This window comes from Dermacentor variabilis, chromosome 11, assembly GCF_050947875.1.
Source record: "Dermacentor variabilis isolate Ectoservices chromosome 11, ASM5094787v1, whole genome shotgun sequence".
NCBI classification, from domain to species: Eukaryota; Metazoa; Arthropoda; class Arachnida; order Ixodida; family Ixodidae; genus Dermacentor; species Dermacentor variabilis.
In genome coordinates, this window is record NC_134578.1 from 71604581 (window position 1) to 71622887 (window position 18307).

The following is an 18307-nucleotide window of genomic DNA, read 5'->3' on the forward strand; positions in this document are numbered from 1 at the left end:
CACAAAATACACCCACAGACTCCCGCAAAAGTCTGCGAGGCGCGGTTTAGGCAACGCGCTTCTTTTTAATGATCACTTATGTTTCCTAAGAGCAACCGCAGACTTAAACTTCCAATTCGAAGCAAAGTGCCTAGGCTTCGCGAGAACTCAGATTTTTCTCAAATCTCGTGTCTCGCGAAGTTCTGTGGTGAACTGCACATCCAAAAGAAGGTGTGTGCATCAGGAGGACCCTGCAAGTGCTTAAGGCGCCAATTTCTGTTGGTTCTAATCCAAACACACATTTAATGCAAATTGGATGGTTAAATTATTTCTTTGTTTTAAAATACAAGGAAGCAAACAAATACTTATTCAAGGTAACGTAACACATACATTTTGTGTTTATACAAAATAAAGAACATCTGTAGTATCCGGTAAATAGTTAGATTATGCAGCAAGCAACGCTACTCCTTCTCCTCACAGAAAAAAAATTAAATTGTGGGGTTCCAAAACCACTTTCTGATTATGAGGCACGCCGTAGTGGAGGACTCCGCAAATTTTGACCACCTTGGGTTCTTTAACATGCACATAAATCTAAGCACACGGGTCTTTTCGCATTTCGCCCCCGTCGACATGCGGCCACCGTGGCCGGAATTCGATCCCGCGACCTCGTGCTCAGCAGCCTAACACCATAGCCACTTAGCAACCACGGCGGTTTCTCCTCACAGAAGTCTCACCCCTTCTGAATACTAACTGTAGGGTCTAACGCACGAAAAAGAAAAAGAACAGATAAATACACGATAAAAGAAACGAGGTCAACTTTTCACTATAACGGACTTATTGCCACGTCCATCACGATTACCATTTTTTTTTTTTTGCCTTCTCAATAATAGTAGTTCTCCGCGATTCCTGACACTTCTAGGAATTCACTCGTGTTTCCCTGCGCTGGCAATACGTGAAACCGAGAAGGTACAATGCACGTTCGCAGGCGTTCCTGATCGCCTATACCAGTGACTTCATTCCGCGCATGCTGTACCGCATGGTGCACACCAAGGACCACAGCCTCCACGGGTTCGTCAACTTCACGCTGTCCTCGTTCGACACGAGCGACTTCGACGACGAGACTCGGCCGGACAATGCCACGCTGGACGGAATCACCGTCCGCCACTGCAGGTCAGGCAGTCGTTGACCTCCGTCGGCTGTGCGCAAACCGAATCCAACGATCATGACTTAGATTGACCGGGTTAAATTAAAATATATCGTTCAGTACCCCATTAATCAGTCATCGTTTACGCTGAAGAGATCAGCTGTCCGTTGCGCTTTGTGTACGTATATGAGTGACTGCTTTGTGCGTCAAAACCACGTTGCGTCTTGCGATTGCTGCGAGACACGTCAGCGCCTGATATTCGAGTGTCCCGGTTTCATTGCGCAGAGCACCTCGCTAGTGAGGGGCTATCATCTCCTTGGCCTGCGGTGTACGACACTCGGCGAATGTTTGTACCCCAGTGGTTGTGCGCCTCGACGAGATAAGCTCCATCGCGCTCTACTTGCTTTTATAGAAGCAACCAACTCTTAGGTTCACGCTTGTAGCTTATTTCTGCTTTCACTTCAAAACACCTCAGACTCTATATATTCTGTTTTAACATTCATAAATAGCGTGACCTGCAGTGACCTGTACTCTTCTGTGTTCTTCGCTACTCTTCGAGGTTTGTCATCTTGCTCTTTCTTTCCTCTTTCCTCCCCTTCTTCCTATCTCCCATTTCCTTGTTTCTGTCTCCTCCTTTCTGAAGAGTTGGCAGGCGTTTCGCCCCTTCTAGTGGAAGTTGCCAGCGTGCTCCTCATTCTCCTTTCCTGTCAATTGTGTATATGTTTTCAAAACAAACAGCAATAATAATTCTTAGTGCGCTAAATCAGCATCAAAGCTGCGCCGCGACGCCGCTGAAATGAGCAGAACAATCGAGGACTTCTTCATGCTTGTTTCTACTCGAGGCTATGACTCATCCTAACACTACGCAGGTACCTCGATTACCGTGAGCCACCCGGCTCTGGAAACGCATACCAGCTCACCCTGACGTACTGGCACATATTCGCCGCAAGGCTCTTCTTCGTTGTTGTTTTTGAGGTACGTTTCTCTTGACTTAGGCCGGTGTTTAAGTGCTTTAAGTGAGAGAAATACGCGAAGTCTGTCTCTCTTTTTTTTTTACCTGTCGCTGTTCTCCGCGATTATTCATCGGCTACGCACGCTAAAAGGGAACGCATTCTGCCTCTTATCGAACACGTGTCACAATGTGTTGTAAATACGTGCAATTCATGACCGTTTCTCAAGAGCTCAAATGACAGTTCCCTAGATAAAGAAATACAGACGTGAAAGAAAGCGCCTGTGTCGCTTATTTCTGTGAAAGCATAGTATTGAAGCACGTGTCCGAAAATAGTTGCATGTTAAGGAGTGATAGCACAAAGCGCGCACCGTAAACCAATTCAACTACACTAATCATCAGCGACTCGCAGATTGCCTGTGAGAAACTTTGCACGAGGGCGCATATAAGAGAAAGAGAGAGAGAGAGAGAGAGAGAGAAAGGCAAAGGAAAGGCAGGGAGGTTAACCAGAGATTATCTCCGGTTGGCTACCCTATACTGGGGGAGGGGCAAGGGGATACGATAGGCGAGAGAGAGAAGGATTAAAAAAGGAAAAAAAGTACACACGCAAGTACACGCACGTACACATGAACTGTTTCTGTGGGCACTGTCACGTAGCCCTCAAAGACGTTCCTAGTCTTACATAGTGTCACCGTACAATCCTACGTCACACAGTGTGCGGTCACAATCTGTCAAAAAGTCCCGTGTCTTTCAAGTACCGCAGCAGTGCTTTCATTGCGGATCGCGCTGATGTTCGCGTAGGCCAGTTTACAAGGATCTTGTTTTCAGTCATTGGGCGTTTCTCCAGTTTGTCTAGGGTGGCTGAGAGGACTGCTCTTTGCGGGTTGAAACAAGAGCATTGACAAAGAAGGTGCTCGATTGTTTCATTGCACCCGCAGAAGTCACATAGTGGGCTGTTGGCCATTCCGATAAGGAAATAGTACCCATTTGAAAGTGCTACTCCAAGCCATAGACAGACTACAAGGGTGCATTCACGTCTTGGAAGCTCGGGCGGAATACCAAGCTGTAAATTAGGGTCCAGGGTATGAAGACGTGCACTTGTGAACTCAGATGAAGTCCACTGAGCTAATGACAGGTCACACGCAAGTGCGGAAATTTTTTTCGCTGCGTCGGCTCTCGAAAGAGGAATGGCAACGCATTTGGCAGCTGCGTCTGCTCGATCATTGCCATGTATACCACAGTGACTAGGCAACCACTGATATATTTTATCGTGTCCTTCGTCAACTATACGATGGCGGACTTCTCTTATCTCTGCGACGAGCTGCTCATGTGATCCATGGCGCAGTGCTGAAAGTACACTCTGTAGGGCTGCCTACATGTGACGTTTTTAGCTGTATTTTGACGAACCTTGTTGGTATCACCACAGCGGCAGCTGAACTTGCAGATGTGGCTGAGCCATCGATGTAAACGTGTACGCGGCCACTGTGCACCTCAAGTAAAAGTTCTAATGTGGCTTGCTTCAGGGCAAACGACGGCATGTTGGCTTTCTTCATGATTCCTGGGATAGTGAGACGTATTTCAGGTCTGTGCAGGCACTGTAAAGGTGAGGATGGTCTTGCTGCAGGCACGTAGTTCGGTGGCACTGAGGTACGATTGGCGACATTTATACGACTGAAAGTTGCTTGTGGCCTTTCTGCGGGTAGAACGCCGAGATGGTGAGAAGGTAGTCGGGCAACGTGTCGATTATGCGCTCTGAGAGCGTCGGTCGCCAAGTACGTTGATATTGGGTGATCTTGCGCTATGACAATCATTGTCGCTGTAGACGCACACCTCGGAAGACCAAGACACGTCCTTAGGGCTTGAGCTTGTAGTCCCTGGAGCACACGCAGGTTTGTTTTGCAGGTGTTACCAAGCACAGGAAGGCTGTATCTTGCGAAACCGAGGAACAAGGCGTTATAAAGCTGCAGTATTGACCGCACCGATGTTCCCCATGACTTATCACCGAGAAATTCGAGAAGATGTATTATTGTCATTAACCTCTTCATTAGGTATGAAACGTGCGGGCTCCATAATAGGTAGCAGTCGTTAATTACCCCTAAGAAGCGGTGTTCCTGTGCATTTGAAACTGCTTGCCCATTGACACTTACAGAGTAACGCTTCATTGCCTTCCGAGCTAATGTAACAACGCAGCATTTCTCTGAAGACAGCTCGAAGTTCTGTTTTCGCAAATACAGTGATGTTAACGTAGCTGCCTTTTGGAGCCGTGCTCGTACCTGGAGTCGTGTTACAGGAGACGCCCAAATCCAAATGTCGTCGGCATATATTGATGCTCGAACTGTGTTGGGCAAGCATCTGACTAGGACAACGAGCACTAGGTTGAATAGCGTCGGCATATATTATATATATATATATATATATATATATATATATATATATATATAGTCGTGTTACAGGAGACGCCCAAATCCAAATGTCGTCGGCATATATTGATGCTCGAACTGTGTTGGGCAAGCATCTGACTAGGACAACGAGCACTAGGTTGAATAGCGTCGGGCTCAATACTCCGCCTTGTGGTACTCCACGGAACGTCTGGTGTTGAGTCGTGGCGCCATCCTCGGTCATCACGAAGAAATGCCTGTCGGTCAAAGAACTGCACAGCCACTGAAAAGTGCGGCCACCGATTCCGGCTTCAATCAGAGCATCTATAATGGGCGCATATAAGAATATAGCAACAAGAATATTGGCTGATTGCAAAGACCAGCGAAACATACTATAATCTGGGCACCCGCTCACTCCTCTTCACCCAGCAATGAGGCTGCACACGAGACGGCTCGATGACTCACAGGCCGAGCCTCTGGATCGACCTCGTCGAGGCGGGAGGAAGATTGGAGAATTGAAAAAAAACGGCCAGTTACGGAGAGATAATGCTGCATTATAGACTAAGCAGGAGAATTTATCCTCCAGCGCGCGGTTCATTAAACAAGAGACAGGCGGTTGCATGGCTCCTGCTTCGGACACACACTTTCCCAAGTGCGGTAACAATGAATCACTACGCACCGTAAATTTATTCAGACAAATGTAAATTCTGTAATAACTGAGCGGACCTCAGCCACGTGCTCTGGGCCTGCCCGGCGACCCCCATGGAGGTCGAATACCCGGACGGACCGGGGTTGGGGGGCCGCGTTCCTCAGCTCCGACCCGCAAAAGCAGGCAAGCCTAATCCGGTAGGCCGAAGACGCCGCCAGGGTCCACGGGATCATGGCCATCGTCTAGTTTGGATCCCGCCCCCCTCCCCTGGAAGGGGAGCGGGGACCCTTCTGCGATATTGAATAAAGTTTGTTCATCCTCCTCTTCCGTTAAAAGTGATTTCTGTCTATTACTCACACCCTTACTCACACCCTACTCACACCCTTACGCTCTTGCGAATGTAAGGGTGTGAGATATAGATAAATTTTTACCATTTAGGATCCCTGAGGATGTTAATCAGCCTACAATCTAGAGCAAACGTTTGTGCAGAGCACCGAAATACGCTACCTCGGCGTGCCACGACTCCTTTCGTGTATGTTTGTTCGGCCAAAAAAGCATATTGAGGTTCATCCGCACAGTTTGTGCGAGAAAGGTTCCAAACAAATAATTAGGGATCGCGAGGCCGAAATGGGGCACTCGTTGAAGACTCAAATAATCGTCGCTGCTAGGCGAATTGAGTGGCTGGCGCATGATACCAGGCCTCGTGGTAGACGATGAAGAGCCCGAGCCTCAGCAACCGACAGACATATTGTTGACTACCCAGCCCTGGCGTGATTAACCGTTATAGGGTCTAAAGCGCCAGAGCGTTATGTAATCCAAGCCGTTACAGCCTGCCACAGGGGTTCAAGATTTTGCCTTCTTCAGAATGGAACGTTCTCAGACAGTTGTATTGTCAGTGCGCCAATCATGCTCAATTCTTGGGTGTGGTTTCTCGAGAATCGTTGCAACCTTACGACGACTTTGCTGGCGAACTAAGGCACGTTTTATTTCATTGGGAGTGTCTTAGCCTATTGTTCCCGCTGTGTGAAGTGCCTTTTGGTCATCCAAATGGACAGAACAAACTGTGCTGTGCGCTTCTGAACGCCCAGCATAGCAACATTTAGAGCCACTGAACTGAATCTGAATCCACTGAATCTTTCTAAAATGAAAAGTGGCGTTTCAGTCCCTCAAGCACCATGGAGATGAAGGCGCCGGATTGGCGTCTGTTCACTTCCGCGCTCTAACGCAAATTTAAGTGCCCTCTTTCTACTGCTGAGCTTGCTTACGTTTGTCGTTTATTGCTGTGTGATGTTTTATGCAAACTTCGATAAATTGCGCCTAAACTATCGACTTCCGACTTTGTGTCTCATCGTAGGTGACATAAAGCTCATGCGTGACGGTCCGCTAGTGAACATGTTAACATTGCTGTGTGAGTGATGAAGAATGGGTCATTGAGGTTTGCACGGAAAAAACACGTTCCTTGCAAATTGCCGACGTTTTACTATTAGTGCGGCATGCATAGTGGCAGATAGAACGTTTTAATAATGCATACTGGGGATCCTGTTGCGCAAAAGGTCACGTATAGGCAGACATCGTGTACTCAACCATGAGTAGCACGTAACCGGTCCTATATTCTTGCTGGTAGAAGCGCAACTTAAGAAACCTGCTCTAAGTATTTGTTGTGTTTATGTCAATCTATGCTACGTTGAGTTTGTGTTCGCGATATCCGGTTACGCGTGATATACCGCTACGCTTTTCGAGTGAAAAAAAAAAAAAAAAACTCGCCAGCACCTCCTCTTGGTACCAGCATCTCCTGATTTACTCATTTAAAAAAAAAACACTGAGCAACAGGAACACCAGCAACGACGTTCCTCTCATGCTTAAGCTTTTTAGGCTCTCCGGTGGTCGTATTTCTTTCACTTTCTGAAATGACCAACTCCTGATCTTTCTGTTTTCTTTTCGTTTTTCTTGCTTTCTTCGTACGTCCAGCATGTGGTCTTCTGCATAACCGGTCTGGTGGCCGCCCTGATACCGGATGTTCCCCGGTCGGTTCAGCAGCGGATCAAGCGGGAGCAGATCGTGGCGCAAGACACCATCGCTGGACTGGACAGCGGCCAACAGTCCCAGCCCCGCAAAGGATCCAGGAGTGACTCTTCGGCCCACAGTAACTGACCACGAGAGCACTGGTATAGTCGGTGCGACCGTTCCACCGAGCAAACACACACACAGACATCAAACCAAGATAGAGAGAAAAAAAGCATTATATTAAAAGGCAGGTGTACAGAACGCGGACATAGAAGGAGCGAAAAGCACGGCAATAAGATGTGTTGTCCTTTTTGCTCCCGTTGTGTACGTATTTCCTGCGCCTGCCTTCTCTTACTGTGTATCACTTCCGATTGCTCAGCTTTCCGTAGCTCTAACAGAATAAAAACACCGTTTGTTTACCTGGAACCTACCATAATCTCTAGACAATTGTAACGCTCGATAGAGGATGCCAGCAATTTTGATGGCTGGTCAGAATATTTAGTGCAGTAGATTGTTAATGGCCCTCTGCGAGCTCTCTGGCCCGAAACCTTCAGGAGGTTCAGTGGGCTACACTCACTGCAAGATGTTGGGCATAACGTTAAGAGCCGGGAAGATAGCGGTGTGGATCAGGGAGCCAACGAAGATAGCCCATATTTTAGTTGACATTAAGAGAAAAAAATGGGTCTGGGTAGGCCATGTAAAGCGTACGGCAGATAACCGGTGGACCACTAGAGTAAGAGAATGGATGCCAAGGGAAGCGAAGTGCAGTCAAGGATGCCAACACATGAGCTGGGCTGATGAAATTATTAAATTTTCTAGCTAAGACAGGGGTGATTGGATATCGCTTGGAGAACTAGGCCTTCGTCTTGTAGGGAACATAAAAAAAACACACATCACCCTCAATTAGTGCGGACGCTCGCTGTCAAAACGCTGAAATTATGAAGAGTGGCAGCAGCCTAGACCCCTGACCCCCCCCCCCTTCGTGCCTTGCGCGCGGTGGAAGATGGCGCGCTTCCTTCCCGCTTTCCTCCCTTGCGCGCTCGAGATCGAGCCACCACCCTCTGCTCACCCTCGCTCGCTTTCACTCGCACCTACAGCATATGTCGCACGGCCACGGTGTTGTCGCACTGATACCTTATACGGAACATCACAGCGACGACGACGACGGAAATGTGCCTGGAGCATGGAGGAAGCAAACTGAGGAGAGGCCCTGCCCCCTCCGCGCGCTAGGAGAAATGTGTTTGAGGAAGTGACGTTGTAGGTTCTCCTTTGTTTTGCTGTTTTTCTTATTTCTTCGCTGTAGTGGCCCCGCCTTTCGGGCCACAATGGCGCCTTTGTTATTGTTCTGTGCGCTCACACGTGTTGCTCCGCAGGTTTCGTACCGTGGCAAAGGCGCCTTGCGGGTGGGTTTGCGTTGGTCTCCGTGTTTTGTTGCGCTGCGTTACCTGGACCGTGCTCTACCGGATGTTGCTGTGGCCAGGTGGGACAGGAGGAACTAAAGTTCGTGAAATGAACTCGCATGCAACGCTGTACGCAATGTACCGCGCCACGGCAATGGCGACAGACGAAGGAATATCCGCGGGAAATTTTGCCCTCTTTGGCAGAATCATGCTAACGTGCGAACGATTGTTTAGTGTTTCTGCGGAGCGCGCGGGTCCGAGCAGCACGGTTGCGCGCAGCGCGGCGTGGTTTCGCAAGAAATGTAAATAAAAGAGGAGAGCTGGCCCGATAGGCGGAGCAACGCCATAAGCAACGCCAACTTCCGGCTTCTCTTTCGCTTCACAAAGAGTGACGTCAGGGCCGCTCGTGAGTTTCCTTCCTCCGTGGCCTGGAGTATCCCTATACTTGCTATCGCCATAATAGGTTGATGATGCTGATAATGATGCTGCCCAAAGCACGTTAGAAACAACCGCTTTACCGACAACTGACAGTTTACGCACAGCTCAACCTCACGAGAGCCACAGGCCGCACCCACAATTGTATCACGCATCCTGAAAACTGCGCGAACGTGTGCAATTACTGTACGTCACGGAGGAAGGAAACTAAGGAGAGGCCCTGACGTCACTCTTTGTGAAGCAAAAGTGAAGCCGGAAGTTGGCGTTGCTCATGGCGATGCTCCGCCTTTTGGGCCACTCTCCTCTCTTGTTTACATCTTTCGCGAAACCACGCCGCGCTGCGCGTGGTCTCGCGCGCGGAGCGCGCCCGCCCGCGCAACATCCGGCAGAGCACGGTGCAGGTAACACAGCGCAACAAGACACGCTGACTAAGGCAAACCCGCCCACAGAGCGCCTTTGCCACGGCACGAAACCTACCAGAGCAACACGTGTGAGCGCTCAAAACCATAACAACGCCGCCATTGTGGCCCAAAAGGCGTGGCCATACAACAAAAAAGAAATAAATAAGCAGCAAAAAAATTAGAACCTACTACGTCATTTCCGCCACACTTTTCTCCTAGCGCGCGGAGGAGGTAGGGCCTCTCCTTAGTTTCCTTCCTCCATGCTGTACGTACAGGCGCGGCCACCACTTGCGGGAACACGGAGGAAGGAAACTAAGGAGAGGCCCTACCCCCTCCGCGCGCTAGGAGAAACGTGTGGCGGAAATGACGTAGTAGGTTCTCATTTTTTTGCTGCTTTTTTATTTTTTTTGTTGTATGGCCACGCCTTTTGGGCCACAATGGCGGCGTTGTTCTGATTTTGAGCGCTCACACGTGTTGCTCTGGTAGGTTTCGTGCCGTGGCAAAGGCGCTGTGTGGGCGGGTTTGCGTTAGTCACCGTATCTTGTTGCGCTGTGTTACCTGCACTGTGCTCTGCCGGATGTTGCGCGAGCGTGCGCGAAACCACGCGCAGCGCGGCGTGGTTTCGCGAAAGATGTAAACAAGAGAGGAGGGTGGCACAAAAGGCGGAGCATCGCGATGAGCAACGCCAACTTCCGGCTTCACTTTTGCTTCACAAAGAGTGACGTCAGGGCCTCTCCTTAGTTTCCTTCCTCCGTGTGCGGGAACAAGGGAGTCCGTGCGCAGCGCCACCACCGGCGCCTCGTAAAATCTTGCGGCGCGGGCGTAACCGAAGCAATAATAATAATATTTGGGGTTTTACGTGCCAAAACCACTTTCTGATTATGAGGCACGCCGTAGTGGAGGTCTCCGGAAATTTTTGACCACCTGGGGTTCTTTAACGTGCACCTAAATCTAGACACACGGGTGTTTTCGCATTTCGCCCCCATCGAAATGCGGCCGCCGTGGCCGGGATTCGATCCCGCGACCTCGTGCTCAGCAGCCCAACACCATAGCCACTGAGCAACCACGGCGGGTGCAACCGAAGCAATAGTCGGGACGTCCGGCGCATCGTTTGCTACGGTTACTCTCAAATTTTTATGTGCCTGCGTGCAGCGTTAAAAAATCACAATCGTGAGTGCACGCGATCGAGATGCCATCGCGCGGAGAAGAGGAGACGACGACGGCCTCGGGCTCCAACCCCTTGAGTGCGCCTGCGTTGCAAGAGTTCGCGAGGTGCCGGTGACGACGCTCCGCAGTATGAGCTCCCATGTTCCCACTGGCAGTGGTAGCGCCATTTGCAAGCATAGGGAGGTCACTGCGATAAGTACCGTAGAAAAGCAAAGCTGCGGGCAAAAAGAACATTGCTTTCCACTTCTAAGTGGGCGTGACGCCACGTCCGATGTAAGGCCTCGCTAAAACGACAGAATATGTCAATACACTCGAGCAACGCGCGACGTGAAAAATAACGTTGATGGAAGGCATGCAGTAACATTTGTCGCGTTTGCTCCCACTTGCTCGGCCGGTCAGCGCGCACTGAAAGTTGTCACTGAAAGTGTCTAAAGCACTTCAATATATTCCGAGCCATGCAGATAAGTGTAGTTGCTCGCCTTTTTCGCTTGGCACTAGTGTAACGGAAGATAAATCACAAGCTAACGTTGCCAGCTTACAATACAGGCGTAAAACCTGTCGGTATCGCCTATTCCACAAATTTTATTACTCCTAGCTTGGCCGTTCTATCATCCCACCAGCTCACGGCAGTTCCTGTCACGCAAGCCACTCCGAATCTGTTCATTTATTTATTTATTTATTTATTTATTTATTTATTTATTTATTTATTTATTTATTTATTTATTTATTTATGTTACCTTACATCGTCATACAATATTAATACGCAACGAATTCAGGTTATCACGGAATGTTTCACGAGTGGAGATGGTTGCAATGTGATCCGGGAGACTGTTCTAATGGGCAATACCTCTTGGTAGTGGTGATGAGTTAAATGCCTGCGTCTTACCATGAATGCGCATGAAACGTGTTGCGCATGCGTGTTGTGAATGCGACGAGATGCGCGCACAGGAGCATGATGAGGCAAACAGTGAAGGTTATTACTGTGAATGTACCTGTGAAACAGACATAAAAGAGCAATGACGCAGCGATAAGTGTATTTGCTCGCCTTTTTCACTTGGCACTAGTGTAACAGAACATAAATCAGATAACTCACCCAATCACAAGTCATCCTCCGAGCACTCACACTTTTGCGCATTTGCGATTGTTTTTCGCACAACCGGCAAAGGAATCCAAGGACCTGCCTCCTCATGTCCTTCTGCCCTCCCATTCTGCCACTTTGAACGATTGCATTGAAAGCAATAATTTGCGAAATTTGACCTATAGCTCATGTAATACCCATTCACTAGGAGCCATTGAGGTAATAAACAAATAAATACATAGATAAATAAATATCCTGGAAGTGCTTGAGCATGACTATGGCCTCAGTAGAGCTTAAGGAACTTTCAACAATCGCGCGCGCAGGTCGCAGTGCATGGCTGGTCATGGCGTGACGGCAATGCAGTGCACAACGCTGTGACGTTCGAACTATTGACAGAAGCGAAAATAATGTAAAGTTGACTAAATCGTTCATAATACGGTGCCTGCACAAGGAACCGACTACGAGTATATTGGAAGGCTTTCATTTTTAAAGTAATACGTCGATTTGGTTGTATAGGAAACAACGGACGCCTTAAGCAATTATGTAACACTTTTATAGAAAGTGCATGACGGCTTGGTATTCCTAGCCGCTTCCATGTAATCCTATAACCATGCCCTTATTCCTTGCAGCTCTTCAAAGGAGTGTGGCCGTGTTGTGGACTGACGCGGAGTCAAGCCCGAGCTCCAGTAAGCAACCGTCGTCATGGTCGACAACTGCCGACGTCACTTGAAATCCATGGTCACTTGGCGCAGAAGGGGCTGTGCTTCAGCGGATGGCGCAGGGCTGGATCTCTACAGATATTATGGGCTTCGAACAGTTGGTTTACATTGACGCGCCCGGCCGTGGTTGTGATTTCGCTTCGCACTCTTCGTGCATTTCAAGAGGCGGCTTCTCCGAGGCTTGCATGCTAAGTCTTGTGTTCAAGACAAGTCCGGTGGAATTTGCCGATCCCACCCGTACACCTCAACGTCTTCACCTTGCATCTGTACTCGAATCAAGCGTTCAGCGTCGCCTTCACTAGTACAGGAGGACGATTTTGAAAGCGCACCGTACAGTTTAAGCCGTGGACACTCACTCTGATGTCGAAGGCACTAGTTTGTTGAACAAGCACCGCGACAATTGCATAGCTGGCCAAGCGGGCAGCCGTGGTTGGTAGAAAACTTCTACTGATATGAAAATCAAAACTGTGTGCAGAGACCCCATGACCACCCGACGTCAATGATAATGATGTGGACACTCTGAGAAGAGAACGGACCGTTCTTCATTTAAACAACGTCATGCCCTTGAACCATGAACCTGTGTGAGTGCCTCCTTTGTATTCAAGGAAATGTAGCTAAATTGGTGTCCGCGCCAAGGAAGTGCAGCTGTACGATAGTGCATGGTTTGTGTTCCTATGACATCTCGCAGAAAAGAAGAGGCCTGTTTGGCTAGCCCATGAACTTGCTAGTTCCAGTTTCGAGGCTGGACAGCACGCTGTTGAACTCGGGAGGCCGTATCGGGCGTGGTCCAGCATACAGGCCCGGTGGCGTAGGCCTAGCGCTCCACGGCAGAATGCGCTCGCCAAATGCAGACGGGACGTTATGACGATAACTGTCATATCGGACTTTTATTCACTTACTTGCAGTTTTCGTTCGTGAGTGGCCTTGCGGTGGTACCGCCAAACACACACGCAGAAGCATACTTATTCAAAGCGAAAACATCCCAAGCTTGACGTCAAGACGCAAAATAGTGTGTGAAAAAAGGTCTAGGGACTACCGGATTTTTATCGCGGTAGATGTGTTCGAACACTGGTCTGCACTTGCTTATAGCGTGTACGCACGCCGATATAACGTTACTATGTGCAGCACAATCAGAGACTTTGTGCGAAGCGCGTGCTCTAACCAGTATGTGGTGAACAAAGTCTCATTCGGCGTATCTATAAAGATAAGCCGAATGTGAAGTAACACGGTACGTGCCGTTCCGCTCCTGCAAATAACTCCTTTTTTTTCTTTAAAAGTTGACGGAAACAACAATAGCTCCATCATCGAGCCTCTCTCTGTAGTTTTCATTGTAGCGTCCCTAAAGAGCGAACGACGCCTGCATGTGGTTTCTGTTTTCTTTTTGATGTCTCTATCCCTACTTCTGAGATAGCATGTTGGCATGTATTAGGAGAAACGATGATACAGAAACATCAACATTTCTTACGGCTGTCGTCAGTGCAGTTCAATTTTCAAATATTCTTATGCACTGAATTATCAATAGTGCCGACCAAGCGAATCATCAGCCTGGTGCCAGCGTTTCGAAAAGGGCATTTTAATGTCCTCACGAAGACAAGGTCCCCTTGTGAAAACGTCGTCTCCAAGCTGAGGCTTCTTTTGTTTGCACCGCGTTGTTGATCAACTCGTCTTAAGCCTTTCATATTGCCTTTCTAAGGTCCTTTGTAATTGCATGGTGGCAATTATTACAAAGTCTGTATGGCATCTTAAGTGGGATTTCTTGTAAGTATGATGCTGTTATGACCACTATAGTAAGTCAGTTTATGTAAATGAGAGGACGAAAGGCAGGCAATAATGTATCTTCCCCAGCATAAGTGAAGACTGAGTCCTGGTCTCTTTGGTGGGCTTTGACCTCCTAGCCACCACGCTTTGCCTAACATTCGGGTAAACAGCGACTAAGACCTTTTAGGTGCTGAGGCACTTATGAATGACCTCTGAGAACGGGTGGGGCAACAGTTGGTGCGGTCACCGCGTCTCGGAGGTCATGGCTCATGAAGCTTCATTACTGGTCTCGTCAAAGGCCATCGCTGCATTTCTTTATATAACGTGCCTAAACTTTGAGGTTGTATCACTTCATACGCGTTCTTTGAAAAATAATGGTTGCATTTATCGCGGGAAGTTAATTGACTTATGTATTGCCACTGCTGCAACACAAGTACCGCGACTGTAGACAGGACGGGTGAATACAGTGGATAGCAGCAGTGTGTGCTCACTGGTTTGTGCCCTATGTCATTGGTTCAAAAACTGCACCACTACGTGTCAACATACTGCGAAGTACAATCTCGGCCTGCTCCGCACATTTTGAGTGCTCTAGACGTGTTCTTGCCTTCTCCGTTGCTCCAGGGGAAGCTCCGCACAAAAATTAAAATCATCGCACACGCATAAATTGACTGTACTGAATTTGATGTGAAGTGACTATGACTCGTTTAAGCCACATCAGCATTTTTAATTTTTTTGCTGAGGAAGGTTTACACGTGAAAATAACGACGGGCGCCTAAAATAAGTGCTGCCACGAGATTTTTTGTCTCGCTTCTCCTTTTATTTTTCTTCTATGTGTCGCTCTGGATACAGTAATAACAACGAGAAAGCTGAGTTTTTCAAGCGTGTAACAAATCCGTAATTGCGTCATTATTTAGCGCGGCAAGTTCCGTTCAATACGTACTTCGTATGCAATACGACACTGGGAGTTGAGCAGGCCACAACTTCGTCGCCAAAGCAGAAAGTTCTGTTGGTCATCTGCTATCCCAAATTACTGACGCATGCACCAGTCAGCCTGATAAAACCCATCTAAGGTCGCATTTTGAAATTTGTTTACGGCGAAGCTCTTTAGGCGGACCCTGTGCTGTCGTTGTCGGATTTCGCTAAAAAGGGGCCACGTGACCTGGCTGGAGAGGTAAAGAAGAACTCAACTGGGGGGAAGGGGTTGAAATGGCCCCTTTCCCAACCCTCTTCTCCCGGTGAGATTGCTATCTTATACGGGAATCATACGGCTGTCACACGGTGCGTTTTCGGCGATCGAGCCAGATTGGCAACAAATTTATGGAGGATTGATGCCACCCTACCGCAAAAGAAACAAATGTTATGCTGGCGGTTTGCGGCCAACGAACAGTGCCCAGCGATTTAAACCCGATAACAGGAGCTCGTGGCTGTCGGGCTCTTCTTGCTCGAGCAAGAAGTACCGGCAGCCGCGTCAGTCGTCAAACCAATCCAACCAATCGTCAAAACGATTGCAGCGCCCGCATCTCCAGTGGTGGGCCTCGCGCCCGATGTACGGAGCTTTGGATTAGTGGTTCCCGCACATACCATCCGAGCTACAACTATGGGAAGACCACGAGTAGTGCGCACTCCTGAGGAAGAAGCTGCCTATACGGCGAACATCGGCGAGAGTTGGCTCGTGAACGGGCTCGTCTACGTAGGGCCGCCCCCGAGCTGAGCGCCAGAAATGCCAGAGTTTAAACGGCAGCCCTTCTAAAGCACGCCCACCACGCGAAGCATGCAGAAGCGAATGGTGAAACAAAACATTTACAATGCAGACTGCTTGCGAAGTTTCACTTGCATGATGTAACACTCTTTGTAACCAACGCAGCTTCGCTGTTCGACCGTCTCCACGGACTAGAAGGGGCGGTGATTTTTTTTTATCCTTTTTACCATTCGTCTTTAGCTCGGATGAAGCTTCTTTCACGCTATCGCCGACATCATCGCGTCGGCGGGACAAATGATAACAAATGTAAAGAATCGAAGGAAAGGAACCCTTGGGAACTGCGGCCCCTAATATCTTTGAAGGCCTGCACGCAAAATTTTTCACATTAGTTTCTGCCACCGGTTTTGCGGCTCCGGCAGTAGCCGTGCGTAAGCCATGCTGAAGCTTCGTTTAGTTTTCTGTGTTCGGGTTCGAGCCGTTCAGGATTGTTTCCTGTCACCGCTTTTACAACGTGTTATTGGTGTGCGATGTGGGACATTTGAACGTGCAATGGCGAACAAGTGTTGCTTGCCAAAAGTTTCTGGGAACTACCAAACGGAGAAGATGCTGGTACTTGCACGTGCTAAAGATGGAAGCACATGATACAAGATGACCTGCGCTACCCCACGCAAGAGGTTCTTTTTTTTTTCACCTGCACCATATGCTAAGGTAAGACTGTTTGGGCCACCCAGTACTTTTGCCACCACTCTTTCTTGCCAGCTGGTTTTATTCTTCTTTCAGTGTATTGCCTGAAGTACGAGCAATGACAATGGTGCTAACTGGTGGGTAACTTGTACGCGCACTGATTCTGCACTCATCTACGTGTGCGCCGTTCCTTCAAGTCCGTGTTTTAGGCGAAAGGCACGCGTACACTCATTCAAGAAGAGGGCGTGTTTTATAAAGTTTCATTGCTAAAGTCGCATGCCTGTCACGCCACGCTTGCCGCTGTTGCGTCAAAGTGCTACAGCTTGAGGAAACGCATCGCCATTGATTGAGGTGAGACCGACGTATCCCATGACGGTCACTAATTATTTGCGCAGTTATTCCCCGCTCGTCTGAAATCTACGTCCGCAAACTGTGGTCTCCGTAGCGATACACGCAGACGTGGAGATCATTTCTCGGAGATCAGGTTGCCTCGGGTTATCTTTACCATTTAATGTCACCGTGAAGGCCTTTGAAGTATATGGCAGATAACGCGGAAAGAAAATAATATCCTGCTTTCTCGTGCGACGCGCTCAATTTCCATATATCTGGCGCGTTCCAAAGCCGGGCCGCGCAGATGGTGTCTTCGGACGGAGCGCCGTAGCGCGGTGAACGTCTTGTCACGTGACGTGCAGGGATGTAACGTGATGTATGTACGTAAGGTGGCAATTGATTTCGCGCAGTGGTCAGCAACTACACCGCGACCGTGCCACGGGAAAACGAGGCCGCCGGGGTAAGTTAAGAAGGGAGATAAGATGTGAGAGGAGCCATTCGGTCTCGGAGAAGCGATAACAGTGAAACAGGCTCACCGTGCCGATTCCAAGGACGCCCAGGGAAGGTGGATTAAACGCTTATTTGGCGACGTGCGTCCACAGGTCGTGCCAAAATCCGTTAACCTACCAAGTTCCACTGTCCTGCATGGGATGAACACAACGAGTCACTTTTGAACTGTCTACGTGAGACTGGTTTAGACGACCGCCTGTAGAACTTGTGAGAAGTGCAGTGAATGCGAAATGTGTTTGCGAGATAACTTTTTGTCTGGACAAGATTACTCTTTCGTGTATTGCGTCTACAGTGCGCATCCGCTTATTGGACAACGTGTGTATATTAGCTCATTGTACCATAACATAATCACCCTCTACCGACCTTTCCCTGTATCTCCCACTTCCCCTTTCCCCAGTGAGAAGTAGCAGGCTAGAAACACTCTCTCCAGGCCGACCTCTCCCCTTCATTAATATCTACTACTCCTCCTCCTCCTTTAGCGCGACCTTGGATCGCTTTTCATGCCAGCATCGCGTGGGGTGATCTTGGGTGGAGAAGTGGTCACGAGCCCACATGAAGAAACGTTTGCGATTGAAGCGCGACTTTGAAAGGAAAAGAGGGGGGAGGGGGGGGCACAGGAAGAAACGCAATGCTGAAAATTTTGTTTTCAGATGCAAATTATTAGGTATTCCATCGCATACTTAGCGGGCAAATGTATTTCCCTCGATAACATGAGTTCAAGATATGGATAATTTATGATACGAACGGCAGATAGCACCGTTGGCGCTAGTACTTTCTAGCCTGTTACACTGCACGGGAGGAGGAAAGGGGACAAATAGAGTGATGAAATTTCATTATTCGGATAGGAGGAATGGATGTGCGTTTCCAATAACCACGTAACACAGTGGTCTGTAAAGCATTGAGTCGAGTCCACTGTTCTACATATAGTCTGTAAGAGCACTCATAGCTATTTTGTCCCCATGCGGTTACGACAAGTACCCGCAATAACAAACAGCCTCTTATAGTGGTTGCTTTCCTATGCTT

At 48.6% G+C, this 18307-nt stretch overlaps 1 protein-coding gene across 2 annotated transcripts in view; it reads left to right on the forward strand.

The window, feature by feature from the left end:
• LOC142563162 (anoctamin-4-like) overlaps positions 1-12616 on the forward strand; it is a 58844-nt gene extending 46228 nt beyond the window's left edge. The window contains exons 22-25 of one of the 2 annotated variants that reach the window (XM_075673708.1): positions 965-1149; positions 1993-2098; positions 7068-7242; positions 12214-12616. In XM_075673708.1, the coding sequence (XP_075529823.1) occupies positions 965-1149; positions 1993-2098; positions 7068-7242; positions 12214-12314 (567 nt within the window). In that variant the 3' untranslated portion in view covers positions 12315-12616. Of the gene's footprint in view, positions 1-964; positions 1150-1992; positions 2099-7067; positions 7265-12213 lie in introns of both variants that reach the window. The other variant, XM_075673709.1, reaches the window with a different exon arrangement.
• The last annotated feature ends 5691 nt before the right edge of the window (positions 12617-18307 follow it).